At 44.0% G+C, this 18,075-nt stretch overlaps 1 protein-coding gene across 1 annotated transcript in view; it reads right to left on the bottom strand.

Annotated features, from left to right (window-relative positions):
* Positions 1 to 187: 187 nt before the first annotated feature.
* Positions 188 to 18,075, bottom strand: part of LOC119009857 (neurabin-2-like) — a 27,266-nt gene continuing 9,378 nt past the window's right edge. Inside the window, exons 2-10 of the mRNA XM_037081553.1 lie at positions 12,332 to 12,464; positions 10,265 to 10,385; positions 9,907 to 10,011; positions 7,814 to 7,946; positions 4,181 to 4,333; positions 4,017 to 4,070; positions 3,677 to 3,906; positions 3,490 to 3,586; positions 188 to 1,690 (exon numbers count right to left, since the gene is read on the bottom strand). Coding sequence (XP_036937448.1) covers positions 1,640 to 1,690; positions 3,490 to 3,586; positions 3,677 to 3,906; positions 4,017 to 4,070; positions 4,181 to 4,333; positions 7,814 to 7,946; positions 9,907 to 10,011; positions 10,265 to 10,385; positions 12,332 to 12,464 — 1,077 coding nt within the window. The 3' untranslated portion in view covers positions 188 to 1,639. The remainder of the gene's footprint in view (positions 1,691 to 3,489; positions 3,587 to 3,676; positions 3,907 to 4,016; positions 4,071 to 4,180; positions 4,334 to 7,813; positions 7,947 to 9,906; positions 10,012 to 10,264; positions 10,386 to 12,331; positions 12,465 to 18,075) is intronic.

Genomic DNA, 18,075 nt, shown 5'->3' with positions numbered 1-18,075 from the left:
TGTACATAACAGTATATTGTGTTTCTTTACAGCATTTTGTTCACAAGATGGTGGATTTCTATATTAAGAACTTACAAAATATTTAAGGACTCTTCATTCCAGCTGCAGTTAACAGGAAGTGTAAAGAAACTCCAGACAGCCACATGCACTCCTCGACTTCGCTTTGAAATAAAAAACCACTCGACCATCACTGTTGACCATTTATTCCACAAAACATACAATGCAAAGCATGTGCACTGTACAAGCCTTAATATTATGAAAATACTCATAACCATGCCTGTTATTTTTTTATTTTTCAATTCATTAATCTTAAATTTGTAGTCATCCGGATCTACTTCTTTTATACATGACACAGTAGAACTGTCTAATGAACATTGCTTTTTGCATTGCTTCTGTCAGTTTTAATGTCCTTGTTAGCTCATATTTCCACCTTGACTATATTATAAATATTAAGTAAAATTAAAATATTTCAGTCTTACCTGAACTATACAAACATACTGGTATGACAGTTGACACAAGTAGACTCAATTTCATGTTTAAACTGTGCTGAAATTGAAACAGGTAGAAACCCGGCAGTGTTTTTCCATGTGCTACACACAGCGGTGTCAAAGTGCAGCTGCTGGTTAGAGACACGAGCTTTTTAAATCTATACGTTTGCTGCTGGTAACGGCTTCTTCCAACATCCCAGTCCCGTAATGTTTCTTTATATCAGTAGTCCTAACTAATACCAGTTACACAAGTCCTTGACAAAACATCCATTTTAAGGGATAAGAGAGATCCATTTTCGTTTGTGGCACAGCAGTTGTGGAGGCTTGTTTCTGTGGTCCTTGTTTGTTCAAAGAAGCGAAAGGGGGGGAAAGGGAGGGAGGGGGTTTGAAACCGGAGGATCGGACGCTCGTTAACGAGTCCTAATGTGTAAAAAAACACACAAACACTTCTGAAAGGTAGGCAGCAGGTGGTTCTCAAGGTTAAGTGACAGGACCCCTACGAAGGTTGGGTTACTGTTTGTACAATTTCGAAGACACCTCAACAACACAGTTCCCGTTCCGTTCCAGCGAAGCACCGCGTCGATGTCTTCTTCAGTGCAATCTCCGTCCAATGTACACTTCATCTTCGTCACGCAAAATATACACCAGCCCCTCAATCTCATTAGTTTATATTATGTTAAATGTTATACACATATTAAAATTTTTTACAAACCAAACTGATTGTTAAACCACACAGTATCACGTCTGTACAAAGTCAGAAAAGAAAGGTCACAAAACTAGGCGAAAGAAAGAAAAAGAAAAGAAAGAAAAGGATTTTTGTTTTTTTGGCAATTAAAAAGCAACAGCCTGGTCTGTCACAAAAACCACAAATTAAGGGATTAAATACTGAACTCTGGAAATTAAAAAGGAACAGTACACATCTAGAGCTCGACAGAGTCTGTATTTGTGACGGTAGAAGCGTTCTTCACGTTCCCACAAACAGAAAAACATGGTTAAAAGGGGTTAAGTGGCCGAAAAACACACGAAGCCTGAGGACACACGTACAGTATGTGACCACGAGCTCGGGTTGGAGACGAGGAATGCCCTGCAGGTCATCGCAAGTACAATAACACTATCTTCTGCTCTGTGAGAGACGTGGCGGACGAAGGCTTTTATAAAGGTTCAGATTTCAGCTCCTCCACCCGGCACTCCAGATCAGCCACCTGCACAGGAGACAGAGAGAAGACGGGCTGATTAATGTTAAAACAATAAAGATGTTTTTGATCTCAATAATAACTTTATTTTATATGTAACTGTAGGCAGAACACACATATTGTCACTTGTATGCTGCAGTGTGAGTCGCGTCGCTGACAGATTTCTGTCCTTTGAGGTTTCTTTGCCATCGGGAGCATTTTCACTTCATTTCAAACTATTTTAAGATTTGTCTAAAGGCCTCAAGACTTTCTAAATAACTTTGGGGTCAAACTGTTCTCAGTGACTCAGTTTACATACACAAGATATCCAGTTTATATTGTAGCTGCTGCAAAGTGTATAAATATTCCTACTAAGCTGCCGGTGAAAATGAATATTTCACATGCAGCTGTGCACATTCCCTCTTGAAGTCTTTGTTGGGACATCTGTGAGTATCCAAAAGCTGTTTGATATCCAAACTACTCATCATGTTTAAAAGTCAAGAAAGTCAGAAACGTGGGCTTTCTCTCATCCTAGGCGCTGCACACAGCTGTCAACAAACAGGGGAGAGGTCACAAACTGGGACACGGATTCTGAATGCATCTCGAAAATAAGCTCCTAAAACCAGAGTGATATCATCACATCCCACATGTCTGAATCAGAGGATCAGTCAGAAAATACCTTCATCAGGATTTCCCAACAAAGGGGCCGATCAATACTCAACTTCTGAGGCAGATGACAAAATAAGAGGGTAAAACATTCTGTTATATCAGCTGATTTTCACCCGCATTTTGCAAAGATCCCTAAAATGTGGTTATCAAACACGATGACATCAGAGCACTGAAACTGTAAACTTCTCCAGGAATTTAATGACCATGACTCTTCATCACAAATCTTTCTCATCTCTAAAATAAGTTTTCATATTCACACAACATAAACTCGAGCACACTTTGGGATATCGTCATATTTGACATAACAGTGTGCATGTAAACGCAGTCAGTGAGTTCTGAACTCGTTCTGCAACTTCAACTCCAACAAATCATTAAAAGTTTCTCTGCCACTTAAAACTGGAGGAATTTTGAGAGAGAGTTAAATTTGTTCACAGCAGGATGAGATTCAATCTGAAGTGAGCGAACCATCAAAGAAACGACTGACGTACGGACAAAAACTCTGATTAAAAGATATTTCTTTTTAGGACAAATTTCATTGTGGAAGATTGGAAGAAAGCGCGTTGGAAGATAAAACTGCTTAAAGTTTAAATTTGTAGCTGAAGGCAGAAAGCTGAGACGAGGAGATGGAGGACGTTCTGCTCAGCATGTCGTCCTTAAACTGAGACGACTGATTCTCGGGCAGAACATTGTCCTCCGACCGTGAATCAAAATTATCCCGGACCAGCTGGTCCGAAGACGAGTGCTGACTCTCCTTATTCTGCAAACCCTGACCCCTCACTGAAAGTCTCCAGGAACATTTGAAGAAAGGCCAAAAACAGGAAAACGGACAGAGACACATTTCACACGGGGAGACAGTGTGCTGCGACAAATCTGAAACTTCGGTATCTCAGCAAGCGTGTATGTTTCCTGCGACGATCGTGGAATATTTAGGTATGGAGGAAGAGAAAGAAATCATGCTTTGAGTTAAAATAACTCACACAGGAAACAGTTCCCTGTAAAAAAGTCCTGTGTTTGACCTGTTAATCCACCCCGTCCTCGTCCCCTGCAAGCCACAATCTTTTCCCAACAAATTTCTGTTTCCTCAGCTTAATCAGACGTCTGCTTCACAGCGTCAACATAAGTTGAACCACAGCACACAGTCCACCTCCTGCTTCCTGTACCTGCTCTTGGAGTTGTCCGGACTCCTCTTTGAGAAGAGAGGCCTCAGCTCCGACTTGTGCACACCGCTGGGTCTCCTTCTTCAGGTACTCGATCTCTCTGTTGAAGGAAGCAGATCAGAGTGTCAGACGGTGACACATCACATCACACGGCTCTGTCAGCTCCCCGCCGTCAGCCCCGCCATCTTACTTCTGCTGGTACTCCTTGATCAGGCGTTTGGCTTTGCTGTACTTGCGCTCCAGGGCCTGATACTGCGACTGCGTCTCCTTCAGGTGCTCGTCCACCGCCTGGCACAGGCTCTGAGCCTCCATCCAGTAGCCCTCCAGCTTCTCCATCCGCTCCTTGTTCTCCTGCAGGGTCTGCTCCAGCTGGGCCTTGTCCATTCGCCAGCGCTGCTTCTCCTGCTCCGCGTGATGCAGCTGGAGAGACAAGCGACGGGTTTAATCCCTCAGTGCTTCTGCACTGCTCAACAGGATTAGGAAGAACTTTTATTTGATATAATCATCAAATCATAATTGAAAAATCTTACCTTTCTTTTCAGCTGCTGGATCTCAGCTTGGGTCACAGCGTGCTTTATCTGGAGCTTCACGGCGAAGACAGATTTTAAACACACGTGTTAGTATTAGTTACATCAGAGGAGGGACGCTGTGATTAAAACAGGAAACCAGTTCCAGTTAAGAGTTAATTTCTCACCTCTTTGTACTTATGGGCCAGTTTCTCAGGGTCCGTCTCCAGAGGCGACATGTCCTCGTTCTCCGCCAAGTCAAACACCTCGATGGCGCTGGGATACGGCGGGCTGACTTCCTCGTCCTCGTCCTCTTCCTCATCTGTGCCGTATTCACCACCCTGAATCAATCACAGACAAACGTAAATATATACAGTTTAAATGACCAAATTAGAAAAAGCTTAATTCACATTCTGTTAACAGTTTTGTATTTACTTTGTAAAGATTTACAAATAGAAGTGTGCACAGCGCGTTCTGCAGATCATCCAGAGGAGCTGAGTGTTTGTAAGAGGGCAGATTGGTGATGAATTATTTATGAACCAAAAATGTCTTTGTTTTGAGCATCGCATTGAGATTCAGTACGCCTCCATTTTTTTGTTGGGAGGGTGACAGCAAAAGTCTGATAATAATAACTCAAAACAGCCAAAAACCATCATCTGGTTAGTGGAGGTGAGCTTTCTTTGTCGGGGGGTTTACAGGAGATAAAAAGTTTATGATGTTTCTCCTCAACAACTCACAAAATTACTGTTTTTTTTAAAGGCAGTTTGGCCTGTATTCATTAACATTTACTGTATTTGTAAAATTTGACATGTTGACTGCCAATAAAATGTCGCCTTCTTTCATAGATTTAGCATAAATGATGAAATCTGTCGAAACAGCTGGTCGATGCAGGCAGGCAAGACGTGATTTGACAAACTGGCCATTTTCACAAGGAATTCAACAACTCATTGTATTCTACTTGATGCCGAATTTTCACAAGGGCTTGACTAATAAAGAATACTAGCATATTATTTTAAGTAACATTTATTAGTTTTTCCTTACTTAACAACTCACTAAATTGAGCATTTTTCAAAGGGAGTCTGGTCTGCATAAGTGAGTGCTTACTGTATTTGTAAAATGTGACATGATCACGACTGGTAAAGTGTTTTCTTCTTTCATAGATTTAGTGTCAATTATGACATCAGTTGAAAAAGTGTGTGTAATCAGCTGCTAAATGTTGGGAGGTAAGATGCACTTCAGACACAGAAGCAGACGGGCTGGTACAGCAGCGCCGCGACAAACTGTCAGTTTTTGGAGAGAGAGAACATCTTATTGAATTGTATTTAATGCCGAATTTACAAGAGGGCTTGAATGATTGAGACTCCTGCCATATTATTTTAGAGAAGGTTTTTTATGTTTCTCTTCACTCAAAAACTCTCAAAATTGCACATTTTCTCAAGGGAGTCTTGTTGGTGGCTTTCTCAAAGTTTTTGTGAAATTTGGTAAGTTCACTGTCAGTAAAATGTTTCTGTCATTAGTGTAAATCAGTTGAAACGGTGCATTCAAACAGCTGCTAAATGTTTGATGTAAGACGTGACAAACCAAGACATTTTACAAGAAAAAAACACCACTTAATGTGATGTAATTAATGCCGAATTTACAAGACGGCACAACCGATTATGAATCCTGCAACAGCCTTTTTGGAAAAAGTTTATAATGTATCTCCACACTCAACAACTTACAAAATTGCGTATTTTCTCAAGGGAGTCTGGGGATAAACAGTCTCGTAATGGTGTTTTTGAGCACGTGTCTGTGCAGTGACACCAGACGGACACTAGATGGTGCAAAACCCAAACTACACTTTATATTACACAACCTAATGCTTTTCAGGAACCACCCACCATCACCCTAACATGAATGGGGTAACTTCCTCTCTCTCTCTAGTCATAATGAAAGTGCACACAGCTTTGAGGCACACACTCCATTTATGTAAATGTAAAACAGAGAGAACATCTGAGACGCATGGATTAACAGAGCAAAGGGCCTCCGAGGGCGCCACGTTTCAGTCCTCCTGATCCTCGTCCCCGATTCAGAGCTGAGCTCATCGTTTGATCAGACTGATGCTAAACGCTGGAACACACAGACACACCGGTGAGGTCACTCCTGGTCACAGCCGGTGCCGGGATGGATTTCATAATCCAGAAAGAGGAACCGAAGAACGAATGATTGCATAAAAAAAAAGGGGAACATTTTTCATTTCGAGGCAGCGTTTTGTGCCTGAGCAGGTTGAACGGTTACATAAACTTTAAAGCCTTTTAGTGATGCCTGTGTGCCGTCGTCATCAAGCTCTGTGCCGGATTATTTCTCAGCTGCATGAGTGAAATAATAACACATGTGTCCGTTATTGATTCCTTACTTTAAATGTCAATAAATGCACTCGGAAACCAGAATCTATCCTCTCCATAGATTGACAACATGACGACGGAGCTGTAACCCTGGGCTGCAACTCGGGATTCAATTCATTATTGATTATTTATTTATAAGTAATCATTTATCTTTAAGTGCACAAAACCTCATTTGAACGATCAGGAACCGTCCACCCACTGAAACTGTAACGTGTCTAACAGAGGTGTTGAATCACGGCTGAAACAGAGACACTGTGTTCTCACACCTGATACATCAGTACATCAAGGTGTGTATCTATGAGGTACACTTTAGTACTACTTGCAGTCAAAGGGTGGAAGTAAGGGAGTAAAAATATTTTGTTACTCTACCTAAGTACATTTTTCAGGTATCCGTGTATTTATTTTTCTGACAACCTTTTGCTTTTCCTCGCTACATCTGAACACAAATATCTGAACCTTCTCCCCTTTACATCTTCAAAACAGGCCCGTTACGTATTATATTTTTAGTCATTGCAAGACGTAGCACAATGAAATCGACGTAAAAAGCCGCGAACAGACAGAGAGGGAGACTGGAATGTGGAGAAAAGGCGTGTTAGTGTCTCGTATCTGCAGAGAGTTTCTGATTTTCTCTCTTTGTTGCTGCTCGGGACCACAAATGTCCTTCAGAGGGAGACTTTTTACTCTGATACTCTGAGTCCATGTCAGAGCCTGAACTCTGTTACTTTACTGGAGTATTTGTACTTCAACTTGAGTAAAGAATGTGTGGACTTCTGCCACCTTTGATTGCATTTGTCATTGTACTATAATTCCTATTTTTTGTTCCCTCTAGCTTTATTTTTTTAAAAGCCTCTCATGGACATGTGTTGTAAATTAGCATGTTGCTATAAAGACGTAGCACAGTGCATCCTGGGCGTGTTCATGGCTGTACTGCAGCACCACTTTGACTGTTTTTGTCTGTGTTAAATTAAAAAAAAACAGGGAGATATTTATCAGAAATAGTCATCACAAATTCCCAGAAAAAAAACTGACGTCTTCAAACGGTTTCTTCTGTCCAAACAAGAGTCCAGAGCCCAAAGAAGAGCATTAAATCCTCACAATCGAGGAACAACTAACTGATATATTTATTTTCTTTTGATCTATGAATCATCGCAGCTCCGGATCACGCCGCTCACATGCCGTGTTTTTACATTTCGTCAGTAATTAGCAGCCTGAACCTCTCGTTCACTCCTCAGAAATGTGTTAGTAGTGTGATCATGGGACTCGGTGTGTTTGGTTGGGGGGGAGGGGAACTGATTAGTAAGCACTGCACCGTCTCTTCTGCACTGTGTGTGTGTGTGTGTGTGTGTGTGTGTGTGTGCAGACGTTGCACCACCACGAGGTTTGTTTTTAAAGAAACGGAGCACGCACAGAGGAACCCGTGCACCAGCTAACACTCACCTCCTGCTCGTCCATGTACTGGTTGTAGCGCTGCTCCATCATCTCCCTCTGCCAGCGCTCCTGCTCCAGGGTCTGCTGGATGAGCTGGGCCACCTCGCTCTGCTCCCCCGGCTTCTCCCGCCCGATCACAAACCTGAGATTGGACGATGAAGCTCAGTAAACACAAAGCGTGCTCACAGTGGAGCTGATATCCTCCTGTATCTGGTGTGTGAGGATGACTGTATGTGCACGCTAAATAATACATGATTGTCCCTTTTTTTTTTTCCTTTTCCTCCTCCTGACCGCTGAGGACCAGGGAAGTGTTTTTCATATAGAATACACAGCTGCAGTGGGCACAGTGTAATGTATTAACATGGTAAGGAATGTGAAAGCTCTCTGAAGACAGAAAATGGCTTCCTGTTTAGAGATGAACAAAGGCGGTCTCTATGGAGTCTTCTATGATTAAAATCAAAAACCCTGGACGTCTCCTTCAGCTCATTGTACACTTCACTACAGAGGCCACGCGTCCCCTGATTTAGACTCACATATCTCCGTCCAATTAAAAGCCGCCGTGTAAACAGGAAGTAATAAAAGTAAATCATGACGAGGACACACGGGCGGTCGTTAAGGCGGGCCGCTGCAGCCTTTCGACTTCTTGCGCGCTAACGGGTAATTAAATGTTCACAAATCACACTTCCTCCGGCGCCCGTCTATTTGTCTGCTTCTTTATGAATAGGCCTCATCGCCCTCGCTGCAGCAGATCCATAATGTATGAGCCCATCTATGGTCACACACACACACACACACACACGCACCACCAACAATCACCCCTCACTGCTGACCGCTGAAAACCTGAATTATGAATGAGACGACAAAAGGCTCCACCGAAAGAAACGCCAAAGAGACGCGGAGCTACAAATAGTCCTCTGGCATTTTTCGAAAATGATACTTCTGATGGCGAGAGCATTTAGTTCCTGATAAGCGTTTTTTCTGTGGAGCGCATTCAGGATGTCTCAAAAGAAAAAAAAAAAAAAAAAGGAGCTGCTGAATAGGCGCAGGGTATAATCATGACCCGGCGAGACGTGAGATATAAATCTACAGTCTGGTGAGCTGAATGAGGCAGGATGTGGTGGAGGTCGGCCCCGCGCTGTGGGCACGTATCAGGAGGAAACCATCTCTTTAAGCAAGAATGCTGGATGTCACAGTGAGCTGTGACAAAAACACATCGACGAAAAACCCCGAGGGAACGACCCCGGCGACAAAACGTTAAAAATAAACACACGTTTAAGTGAGAGCACAGCGGTGTTTTGGGACGAACTCTTACGTATCTTGTGTTATTTGTCTTGTTTTAAAAGTTAGGGATCCAAATAAAGACAGAAATCAGTCTGAGCACATGAGCAGAATAACGAGGTCGACCGTGTTTCACCTTATTTTTGCAAACCGAGGCTCCTAAAAACTGAACTTCATCAAAACAGAAGACGTGGTTTGATGATGTCGTGACGTAGCGTGGGCAGTTGACATCATATCTCATATTTTATCCCCGTTATGTCGGGTCACATTTTCTTCCTCGTTATCTGACGTCTCATCTCATGTTTTTTTTCCCAGGAGTTGCAGCGACAGACGACCACCGTTACTGACAATACGATTTTGAATTTCGATATTTTGCCGTGGACAATCTTTATATCGTAAGTTAATAACACACATGTGATAATATTGTGTAAATACTCAACACCTCATTTCAGTTTTATCCACACACTGATAACGCAGTGATTAGCGAGCTGCGTTATCAGTGTGTGGCTGCTGCTGCTGCACAGAATCATGACGAAAGTGAGACACTTCCTGCGGCGCGGGTCGATATCGCGCTAATAATCTCCTTGTGTGACGTCAGCACGAGTTGTGACTCACGCGGTTGATCTCTTGAAAAATGTGCTCCAGAGCTCGATGTGACATCCTCGAATTTCTTCTTTTGTCCAACCAAAGCAGCAAATCCTCAATTTTAAGAAGCTGAAACCAGCAAATGTTTCAGTTTTACGCACCATCTCTGAATTGTCAATTTCTGCGTCTTGAATTGTCAAAGTGTCAGAACCAGGACTGCTACTCAGAGCGACTCTTACTTGACGGTTCCTGAGGTGTTCCGCAGGACGGAGGCGGCGAAGCTCTGGGTGACTCCCACCAAGCTGGTCCCGTCCACCTCCACGATCAGATCATTCACTTGGATCCTGGAGGAGGCAGTTAAGAGACAGCGTCAGAGGATTTACAGTAATAGCTCGAGTGTGGCCTCTGTTCATCATCTTTATACTCGAGCCCACACGAAGCCAAACTCCATTTGTAAGTGCTCGTTCTTGGCAGCTGGACCCGCGAGCGGCTGCCAAGAACGAGCGAGTCGAGCGGGACAATGAAGCATCCGCTCCTGGAAATAAAACTACAACCGCTGAGCTGACCTCAGGCTGATGTTTGGTTGGATTAACGTACCGGTTGTCTCTGTGTGCTGCTCCTCCTTCCGTGACCGTCTTCACGAAGATGCCCAGCTTCTCCAGGCCCATGTCGGCGCCGGCACCCATCCCGATGATGCTGATGCCCAAACCGTCGCCATCTGGAGGAGAGATGGGAACACAAGACCAGCTGTTACTGTATGGTCACTGTAGTCTATGATGAAAAGGTTGTAGACAGTTTGATTTATTGATGTCATTGTAAGATTGTGTGTCCGTTTGGCCTCATAAAATATTTAAAAAGCATCTTTTTTAACACTTTACACCTCGCTTTGTTTACATCCACATATGTTTCCTAGCAGTCGTCTTCTTCAGGGCCTTTCTTGGCTTTGTTTTCCTCACTACCGCCACCAGCTGTCAGTCAGAGGAACTGAATTAAAGGATTAAGGCCGTGTCCACATGTATCTTTTTTCCCCTCGTCTTCCTCGGCATCATTTCAAGATCATTGGCGTCCAAATGGATCAATTGTAAACGACTCAACACGCTTTAGTTCATACTCCAGGCCTATAGGTGGCGCTTGAAATTCACCAAAAACAGAGAGGAAGAGACGGAGGATGCTCATAAAGCTTGCACACTGTATACAAACATAAAGTAGAAGGAGAAACAGAACACAAGAAGAAGAAGACGAAAATGGCTAGTCGGTTGGACGAGGATCCATGTGGACGGCCCCTAAAACGGCCAGCAGGACTGTGTATCGGGTTTTGTTTACGTGCATGAATGAGCATCGTCACGCAGGCGAACTCAACATGAAACCTTTAAAGGGTAACTGCATGAAGTTTACGACAAGAGTTCTCCGGCATGTGTGACAAAAAAGTAGAATAAAGCTTTATGTGCCTCTGGAAGAAGCTGCATGTAGTCTGAGCTGCATTGTGGGTAATGTAGGCAGCATGTTTTGGACTATAAAAGCTGATGTCTCTCTGATGTCATTTGTTTTGAAACTGTACAATGCCGATTACTTGTTATTCTTGTGTTACCCACAATGCAACTTACTCCAGAATTCAATGGGTTAGGAGTCGGACCGAACAAGATATTCAGTTTATTGTCACGGAGAAGTAAAGAAACCAGAAGCGATTCACTTTTAAGAAGCTGGAATCAGAACTGTGACTTCTTTTTCCCTCAAAGGTTTCACTCCTCAGCTGAATCTGTTCCGGTGGATGGATTCGCAGCTTCACCGCAGCTCCTCGTCTGATTCTTCTGGTACAGTGAGCATCAGAAAGTGCAGGGACATGATGAGGACCTCCACAGACAGGCGCTTCATATCTTTGCTGTGCAGTGAGGCTTCGGTCCTGGACAGGATTTCTTCAGAAGTGGTTATAAATCAATCAATCCTCCCCTGCAGATGTGAGCGGAGATACTTTGCATTCTGTTTCTTACTCTAATTGATTCACAGTCATTTAGAAAAAGCACGAACAAGCTTCTTTGTATCTCAGGGGTGAAGATAAGTCCGACTTTGACGTAGTCGTGAAATGATTCTTCGTACCCGCGTGGAAAGTTGGATAAGAATCAGTGATAACACCCAGATTTCCTGCCTGAGGTGTCGCGTTCTGAGGGAGTGTAAACTCCGGTAACTCGAGCCTTTATTTCCCCCCGATTCAATTAGAGAAGTAAACAGTAGCAACGCAGCGGCTCATCATTTATCTAGAGCACAGTCACATATGGTATCCTGCGTAAACTTCCCCGTACACAAAGCTAAATTTAGTCCTCTATGAATATATTAATGCACCATAATGCCGAGCGGATGCTGAACGCGTGGCTCACTGAGTAGAGATGCACTCTGCCTCCAGGAGACAGGGTGGTGGGCAAAAGGCAGTTCGAAGGTCTGTTCACGTTGGTAATAAAGAGATGTGAGTGGGTGGTTTCATCATACCGAAATTCATTTTCGAAGACCTTCCTGTGAATGTAAAATGTCTTGTATTCACAGCCCAGACCCGGTGCCCCGAGCAGCGTGGAAGAAATGCTCTAAATTTCTTTGCGTGACCAGAATTTTTGGACAAATACTGTCAGCAGAAGACTCGAGGCTTTTTAAGGTTGACTTCACGATGTTCGGTACCTTTCTCCAGCTCCACGGGGAACAGGTCCAGCCTCTCCACCCTCTTCTCCAGCTCGTACTCAGCAGACGCCGCCATGGGGTCCACGTCTTCATTACGCCTGTCGTAGTCCTCGTTGGGGTAGGTGGCGAACACCTGCGGGAGGAGACAGAGTGCATTCACTTTTAAAATAATGTGTCGCCTTAAAAAGGTGGAGACATAAACATATATCTGTTTGATATAAAGTTACCACCGGGAGACTTTGCATTCATGTGCTGGTGGAATTATCTGAAAAACTTGGAAAGTTGCCGTCAAATAATATGAAACATGGTGGTTGCTGGTTAGAAACCTTTATCACAGTCATGCATTTGTGTAGCCATTGTTTGATTCCCTTTGCTCTTCTTTGTCACTCGAATACAGGAAATGTCCATCTACACGTGATTTAAACACTCTCAGAGCAATAAACTGCTAAAACAACTTCCTTTTAGTGTCCGTGTTGCTTCCACATTCCGACATGACGCACATGAACACACCGAAGCCGGAAGAACGACTTCCCAACTCAGGAAGCCGGACAATCCGAGGAACACCTGAAAGCAGCATTAGCTCTGTCCAAGGTTTAATCTGAAGAAACAGAGCCATGCTAGCAGTTTACACCTGTTTCCAGTCTTTGTGCTAAGCTAGGCTAACTGTATCCCGGCTGTAGCTTCACCGTCATCACACAAACATGATCGTAGTTTCACTTTAACATCAAACTTTAATGTCCTTTCTTCCTCACTAACTGATGAAAGTCTCTCTGTGTTCTCTGCTGCATCAGGTGTGAGTTTTTGCAGACACGGTGGTTTATCACCGTTTGTTCTTCTACACAGTTTCGTTTTGCATCGAGTCCGAATATAACTGTGACTGAGAAACAAGAAAACAAAAAAAAACACGCTTCACTTCCTGTGCACCCCGGGGAGCTGGAGGTCTGCAGCACTGACTGTTGTTCACGTTGGTGGAACTGATCGTGATTAAAGGGCGGCTTCAACACACTCGGCCTCATAATTATAACGTCCAGCTTTTAACTAACTGTGTTGGTGTTGTTCTGACTGCGGGGGGACCACCACTCCAAAATTAATGAAGAGGAAACACCGTGTCTACATTTTTAATCACAGATATCTGCTCAGAATAACTGACCACCGGCGTTCAGGTGCCATGTAAAGCTCTTTAAAACGTATCGACCATCAGCAGCGTTTCCTCACAGCGGCGAGCTGCATCAAACGCACCGCGGGGGAAAAGAGAGAGAATCCATCACGACCACTGAAGCTGCTCTCATGAAGACAGACAGAGGCCTCTGTTTCAAGGCCCGGCTTCCTACATTCACTCTGGTCCACCAGCATGACAGTTTACATAACCACCTCCAGCATGCTAATGGAGGCCTTCTGCAGCTGCGACACACACACACACACACACACACACACACACACACAGTAAGCTGAATCCTTAAAAGCCTCACTTTCAGTCTTCCAAGGTGATTATGCATGCAGCACCTTGCATGCTCTGCTAGTCACACTAATTCAGCGCCGGACCTTCATCCTTTCACACATTCTTTCACTCATTTCATTAGATTTTCTCGCCACAATCCTTTTTTTTTTTTTTTCATTTTGACACCTTCTCTTCCTCTCAACTTTTTCCTCACTCCATCCATTTCTCACTTTCTTTCCTCTAGCGTCGAGTTCGTCCGTGTGACAAAAAGCAGCATCTCTTGGCTGCGGCGCTGCCCGTCAGTCACATGGTTCCCCCGCCGGCGGTTTTGACAGCGCCATTGAAATGTAAACAGCCCCTCCCCTCCCAGATTTATTCAGTATCATTGTACTTTCATGCATCATTGAACACTGTACAAGCTCGCTGCCTCCACTTTTTAAGCCTCCCTTTACCCGTAAGAATAGGGCTTAAAATGTTATCGCCTTGAGCCAAATCACCGCCGTCGGTGTGCGTTCACACGAGTGGTGACGAGGAGGAAGCGCTCGGATCACACGCCGCTCCAGAGTTTGGTTAAGGTTGAACTATTCCTTTAGAGCGAGCAAATAAATCATAAATTACTACAAACTAAAATCAACATCACCACTCTCATGTCAGTGCGCTAAATATAAAGAAACCAACCAGCAGCCAGTTAGCTTAGCTTAGCTTAGCCTAGCATGAAGACTGGAAACATGGGCTCGTCTGACTCTTATGCTGTTATCTTATTCTGTATTTTGATATCATTTTTTATTTTTTATAGTAATAGTTTGTTCTGCTTTTCCCTGTGCATTTGGCAGCATATTTATTTACGGAGACATTTACTTTTCCCCTTTGCTTCCAGTCTTTGTGCCACCGACCGGATGTAGCGGAGCTTCATATTCACAGTATAAAGATATAAAAGCTGGTGTTGATCTGCTGTTAGCTGAGCGTAAAGTCACATCCTTTCTATCGTCTGCTCACATTTACTAAATAAAAATGTAATTAGTAGATTTAAACGACTACAAAATGTTTCATAAAGTCGCCTCTTTACTGACATCCGATCTTCCTCATAGATATTTTTACGCTAAGTTGTTCTTTGCAGTCTCACTTCTCCAAAATACTGAACTACTGACAACTATTTATGTCCATTAATTAAAGAAACTGCTCATCAGACAGAACGAGCCGTTCAGAGACGTTCACACAGAAAGGAAAAAGGAACTAACACAACAAAAACACTAATTGGTGCTCAAGTCATTATGTGAACTCCAGCTTTTATTGACACTGAATTGAGGGAATCATATTGAGCCTGACCTCCGCTGCAGATGACGGGCAGCACGGCAGCAGCATGGGAGTCTGATGGCTTTTGATTTAGGTTACCTTCGTATTTAGAGGGATTAGCAGAATGTGGATTACAGGCGCACAAAATACACTGTTTGCAGCCCGAGTAACACACGGCACGAAACAACAACGGCGCACTACAAGCCTGCGTGCCCACTGCGGGTCGCTCTCACGTGGCGCCGCTTCGCTCCTTGACTTTACAGATCAGGAGGCCACAGCTGGTGGCTTGTGGGTGCCCTCGTTTCTACGCCCGCGAACGAGGGCGAGGAGGTTTTCGGCAGAGTTTAACGTGGCACTGTAAAGAAAATTACAGCCATGATGGGATGTGTGTCGTGACCTAAGGACCGGTCTAGTCTTGTCACGATTGATTTAACACTTTCGCTTCCCCGGGAGGAAGACCGTCTCCTCTCCTGAGTGCCAAGATCCCACACAGCTCAGACAGACTAACGAGATCCTGCATGATGCAACCTCCTCCCCCACTCCTCCTCGATCTCACCTCAACATGTAGAGGAGTTCAGTAAGGAGAACTCCTCCTGGATGAACGGTGAGGTGCCTATCTTTAGAAGATAAACATTGGGATTAGAGGCAGGGTAGTGGGGGGGTGGGCTGGCTGGAGGAGGACGCTGTTCCAGTTGTGGCAGATAGTAGGTCAGAGGAGCTAACAGATGGCCAGGAAACTCCCTTCCTCCCTCCCTCCCTCCCTCCCTCCTTCCCTCCCTCCCTCCACCAGCCGCCTGGGATGTCCTACAAAAGCTCTGCGGGCTGCTAGCAAGAGCTGCTCAGCCACCAGCGATGTTTGTGTCTCTAAAGAGCAGCCACTTGGGGATGTTAAGGGTATTAAAAATAGCCAGTAAGTGACAACTACCATTTTACGACACGGCTGTCGTGACAGCGGGATGTTTAAATGATAGAGCTGCTCTGCTCTCCCCACAGTGTGGCTCCATCTTGATGGCCCTCCGGCTACATTGTGATTGGGTGACAGCGCGGTGGTTTAACCAGCGAGTCAGTCAGTCAGTCAGTCAGTCAGTACACCCCCACCCTCCTCCTCCTCCTCCTCCTCCTCCTCCTTCTCCTCCCACCGCCTGCAGCAGCATGTCGGCTGCTGTGTTTCTTTCCCTCTGGACTCTCCAAACACGGGTCTAATTTTGGATCCAGCCAATAGGATGTGTGGAGGTGGTGCTGCCGTTTCCTTTACAACAGAACCGGCGTGTTTCCACTCGTGTCTCTCCACAACTTTCCACCGTTTTTATTACTCACACTACTCTTGTTACCGTTTCACTCGGTTTCTGGAAATGTGATCGTCTCTGCCTCTCTCCACTGCTACCACAAATGTCGAGGGAATTTAAGCTGAGTTTGATGCATAATGTGAGATTTGGTGTCACTGTTCTGTTAATATGCTGCAGAACTGCTTATTGATTCATTAATTAGTCATCAAGCATTATATTAAAGAGGCTCTGTGTTAGAGTTTCAGATGAATATGTTCAAAATATTGACTAAAATCAGTCCATAGCTCCTGTGCTAGCAGTGTAAACGCTCCCCTGGTCCTCAAGCTTCCAGTCTGAACCTCTAGCTGCACGGCTAACTGAGCTAACTAGCTAATGGCCGCTATGGCAGCTTCTTCAATCTACATATTTTCTACTTTACTACTCTGCTATGGAGGCAGACTTCATGTATTTGGGTTGTAAACAAAGCAAAACATTTGAGGACGTCATCCTGAGCTTTGGGAAACACTGATTGCCATTTTTCACCACAATTTAATAGGAGCAGTTTGTAAGATATGGCCCGAATTTTAGCTTAAGACATCATCAGCAGAATGTGACGAAACAACAGTGACAACGTCTCTGTCCTTCATTGCAGACATAGTCTACTGAAGTTAGCATGCTAACAAGCTAGCCCCAGCCCCCATAGTTTCAGCTAGGAGATGTTACAGCAGGGAGTTCACCATTTAGTTTAGCATATACAAAATAAACTCACGAAATCTCAATAATTTTGATATATTTACATCCATTTCACTTCTCAATTCAAGTTTCACACTCCTGTCAGCTAACAGGGTCGCGTAGCTTCATGGCTAACTTGCTGACGGCAGCTAGTCACTGCAGCAGAAGATGGATCTGGAGCCATTTCTGACATATTACACCTTTAATCCTGAAAATAATCGTTGCAACACTAACATGCAGCAAATAATCCTCGTCTCAGGGTCGGGATGCTTGTGAGATACTTAATCAAGAAGCTGTAAAAGTCGAGGACATGCAGACAAAAACAAGCACTGACACTTCAACAACAACACCATTAATTGCTTTCCAGACCACTGCAGGTTAAACATGTCCAGAAGTGGCAGGTAATCGCTTTTCCAAATCCTCCTTAAAATTGGGGGTTAATCCAGAATCCCAGATGCACAACACACCGACAGAAAAAAATAAATAATACGGATGTTTCACTCTCCCCCCACCGGCCAATAAAATAAAAGGATATGTGCGGACGGTCGCACGGCAGCAGAGCCGGTCTGATTTGGCAGCCGCTGGTCAGCAGTCATGTTCGGGCTTAGCGCTGACCCAGGAGAGACACGGCAGCACGACAACAAGGTCAGCCATGGAGGACCGAACAACAGCATGTGGAGGGACGAGTTATAAATCTGGTGCACTGCACATACTGCTTTATGGATATTTATGAGCCATTCATACTGATATTATTGATGTTTCTAGTGTAATTTATATAAAATAGGGCTGAGAAATGCTGCAATATCATACTGTTATACTGATCTTAGATTTTTGAGATCATGAAGTGAATATTTTTGGTTTATTTTATAGTGATGGACACATTAATGCATGCGTTGATATTAGATATTATCGAATATCGTAATATTTTTCACAATATCAAATATCATACAGCTGTTACGGTATCATCAGGCTTTTATTTTGAAAGGAAATGCATGCGGGGGAGCTGATGCTAATGC

The sequence above is a fragment of the Acanthopagrus latus genome, chromosome 20 (assembly GCF_904848185.1).
Source record: "Acanthopagrus latus isolate v.2019 chromosome 20, fAcaLat1.1, whole genome shotgun sequence".
Classification (NCBI taxonomy): domain Eukaryota; kingdom Metazoa; phylum Chordata; class Actinopteri; order Spariformes; family Sparidae; genus Acanthopagrus; species Acanthopagrus latus.
The sequence above is the reverse complement of the archived record's forward strand: the minus strand, read 5'-3'. Positions and strand labels throughout refer to the sequence as shown.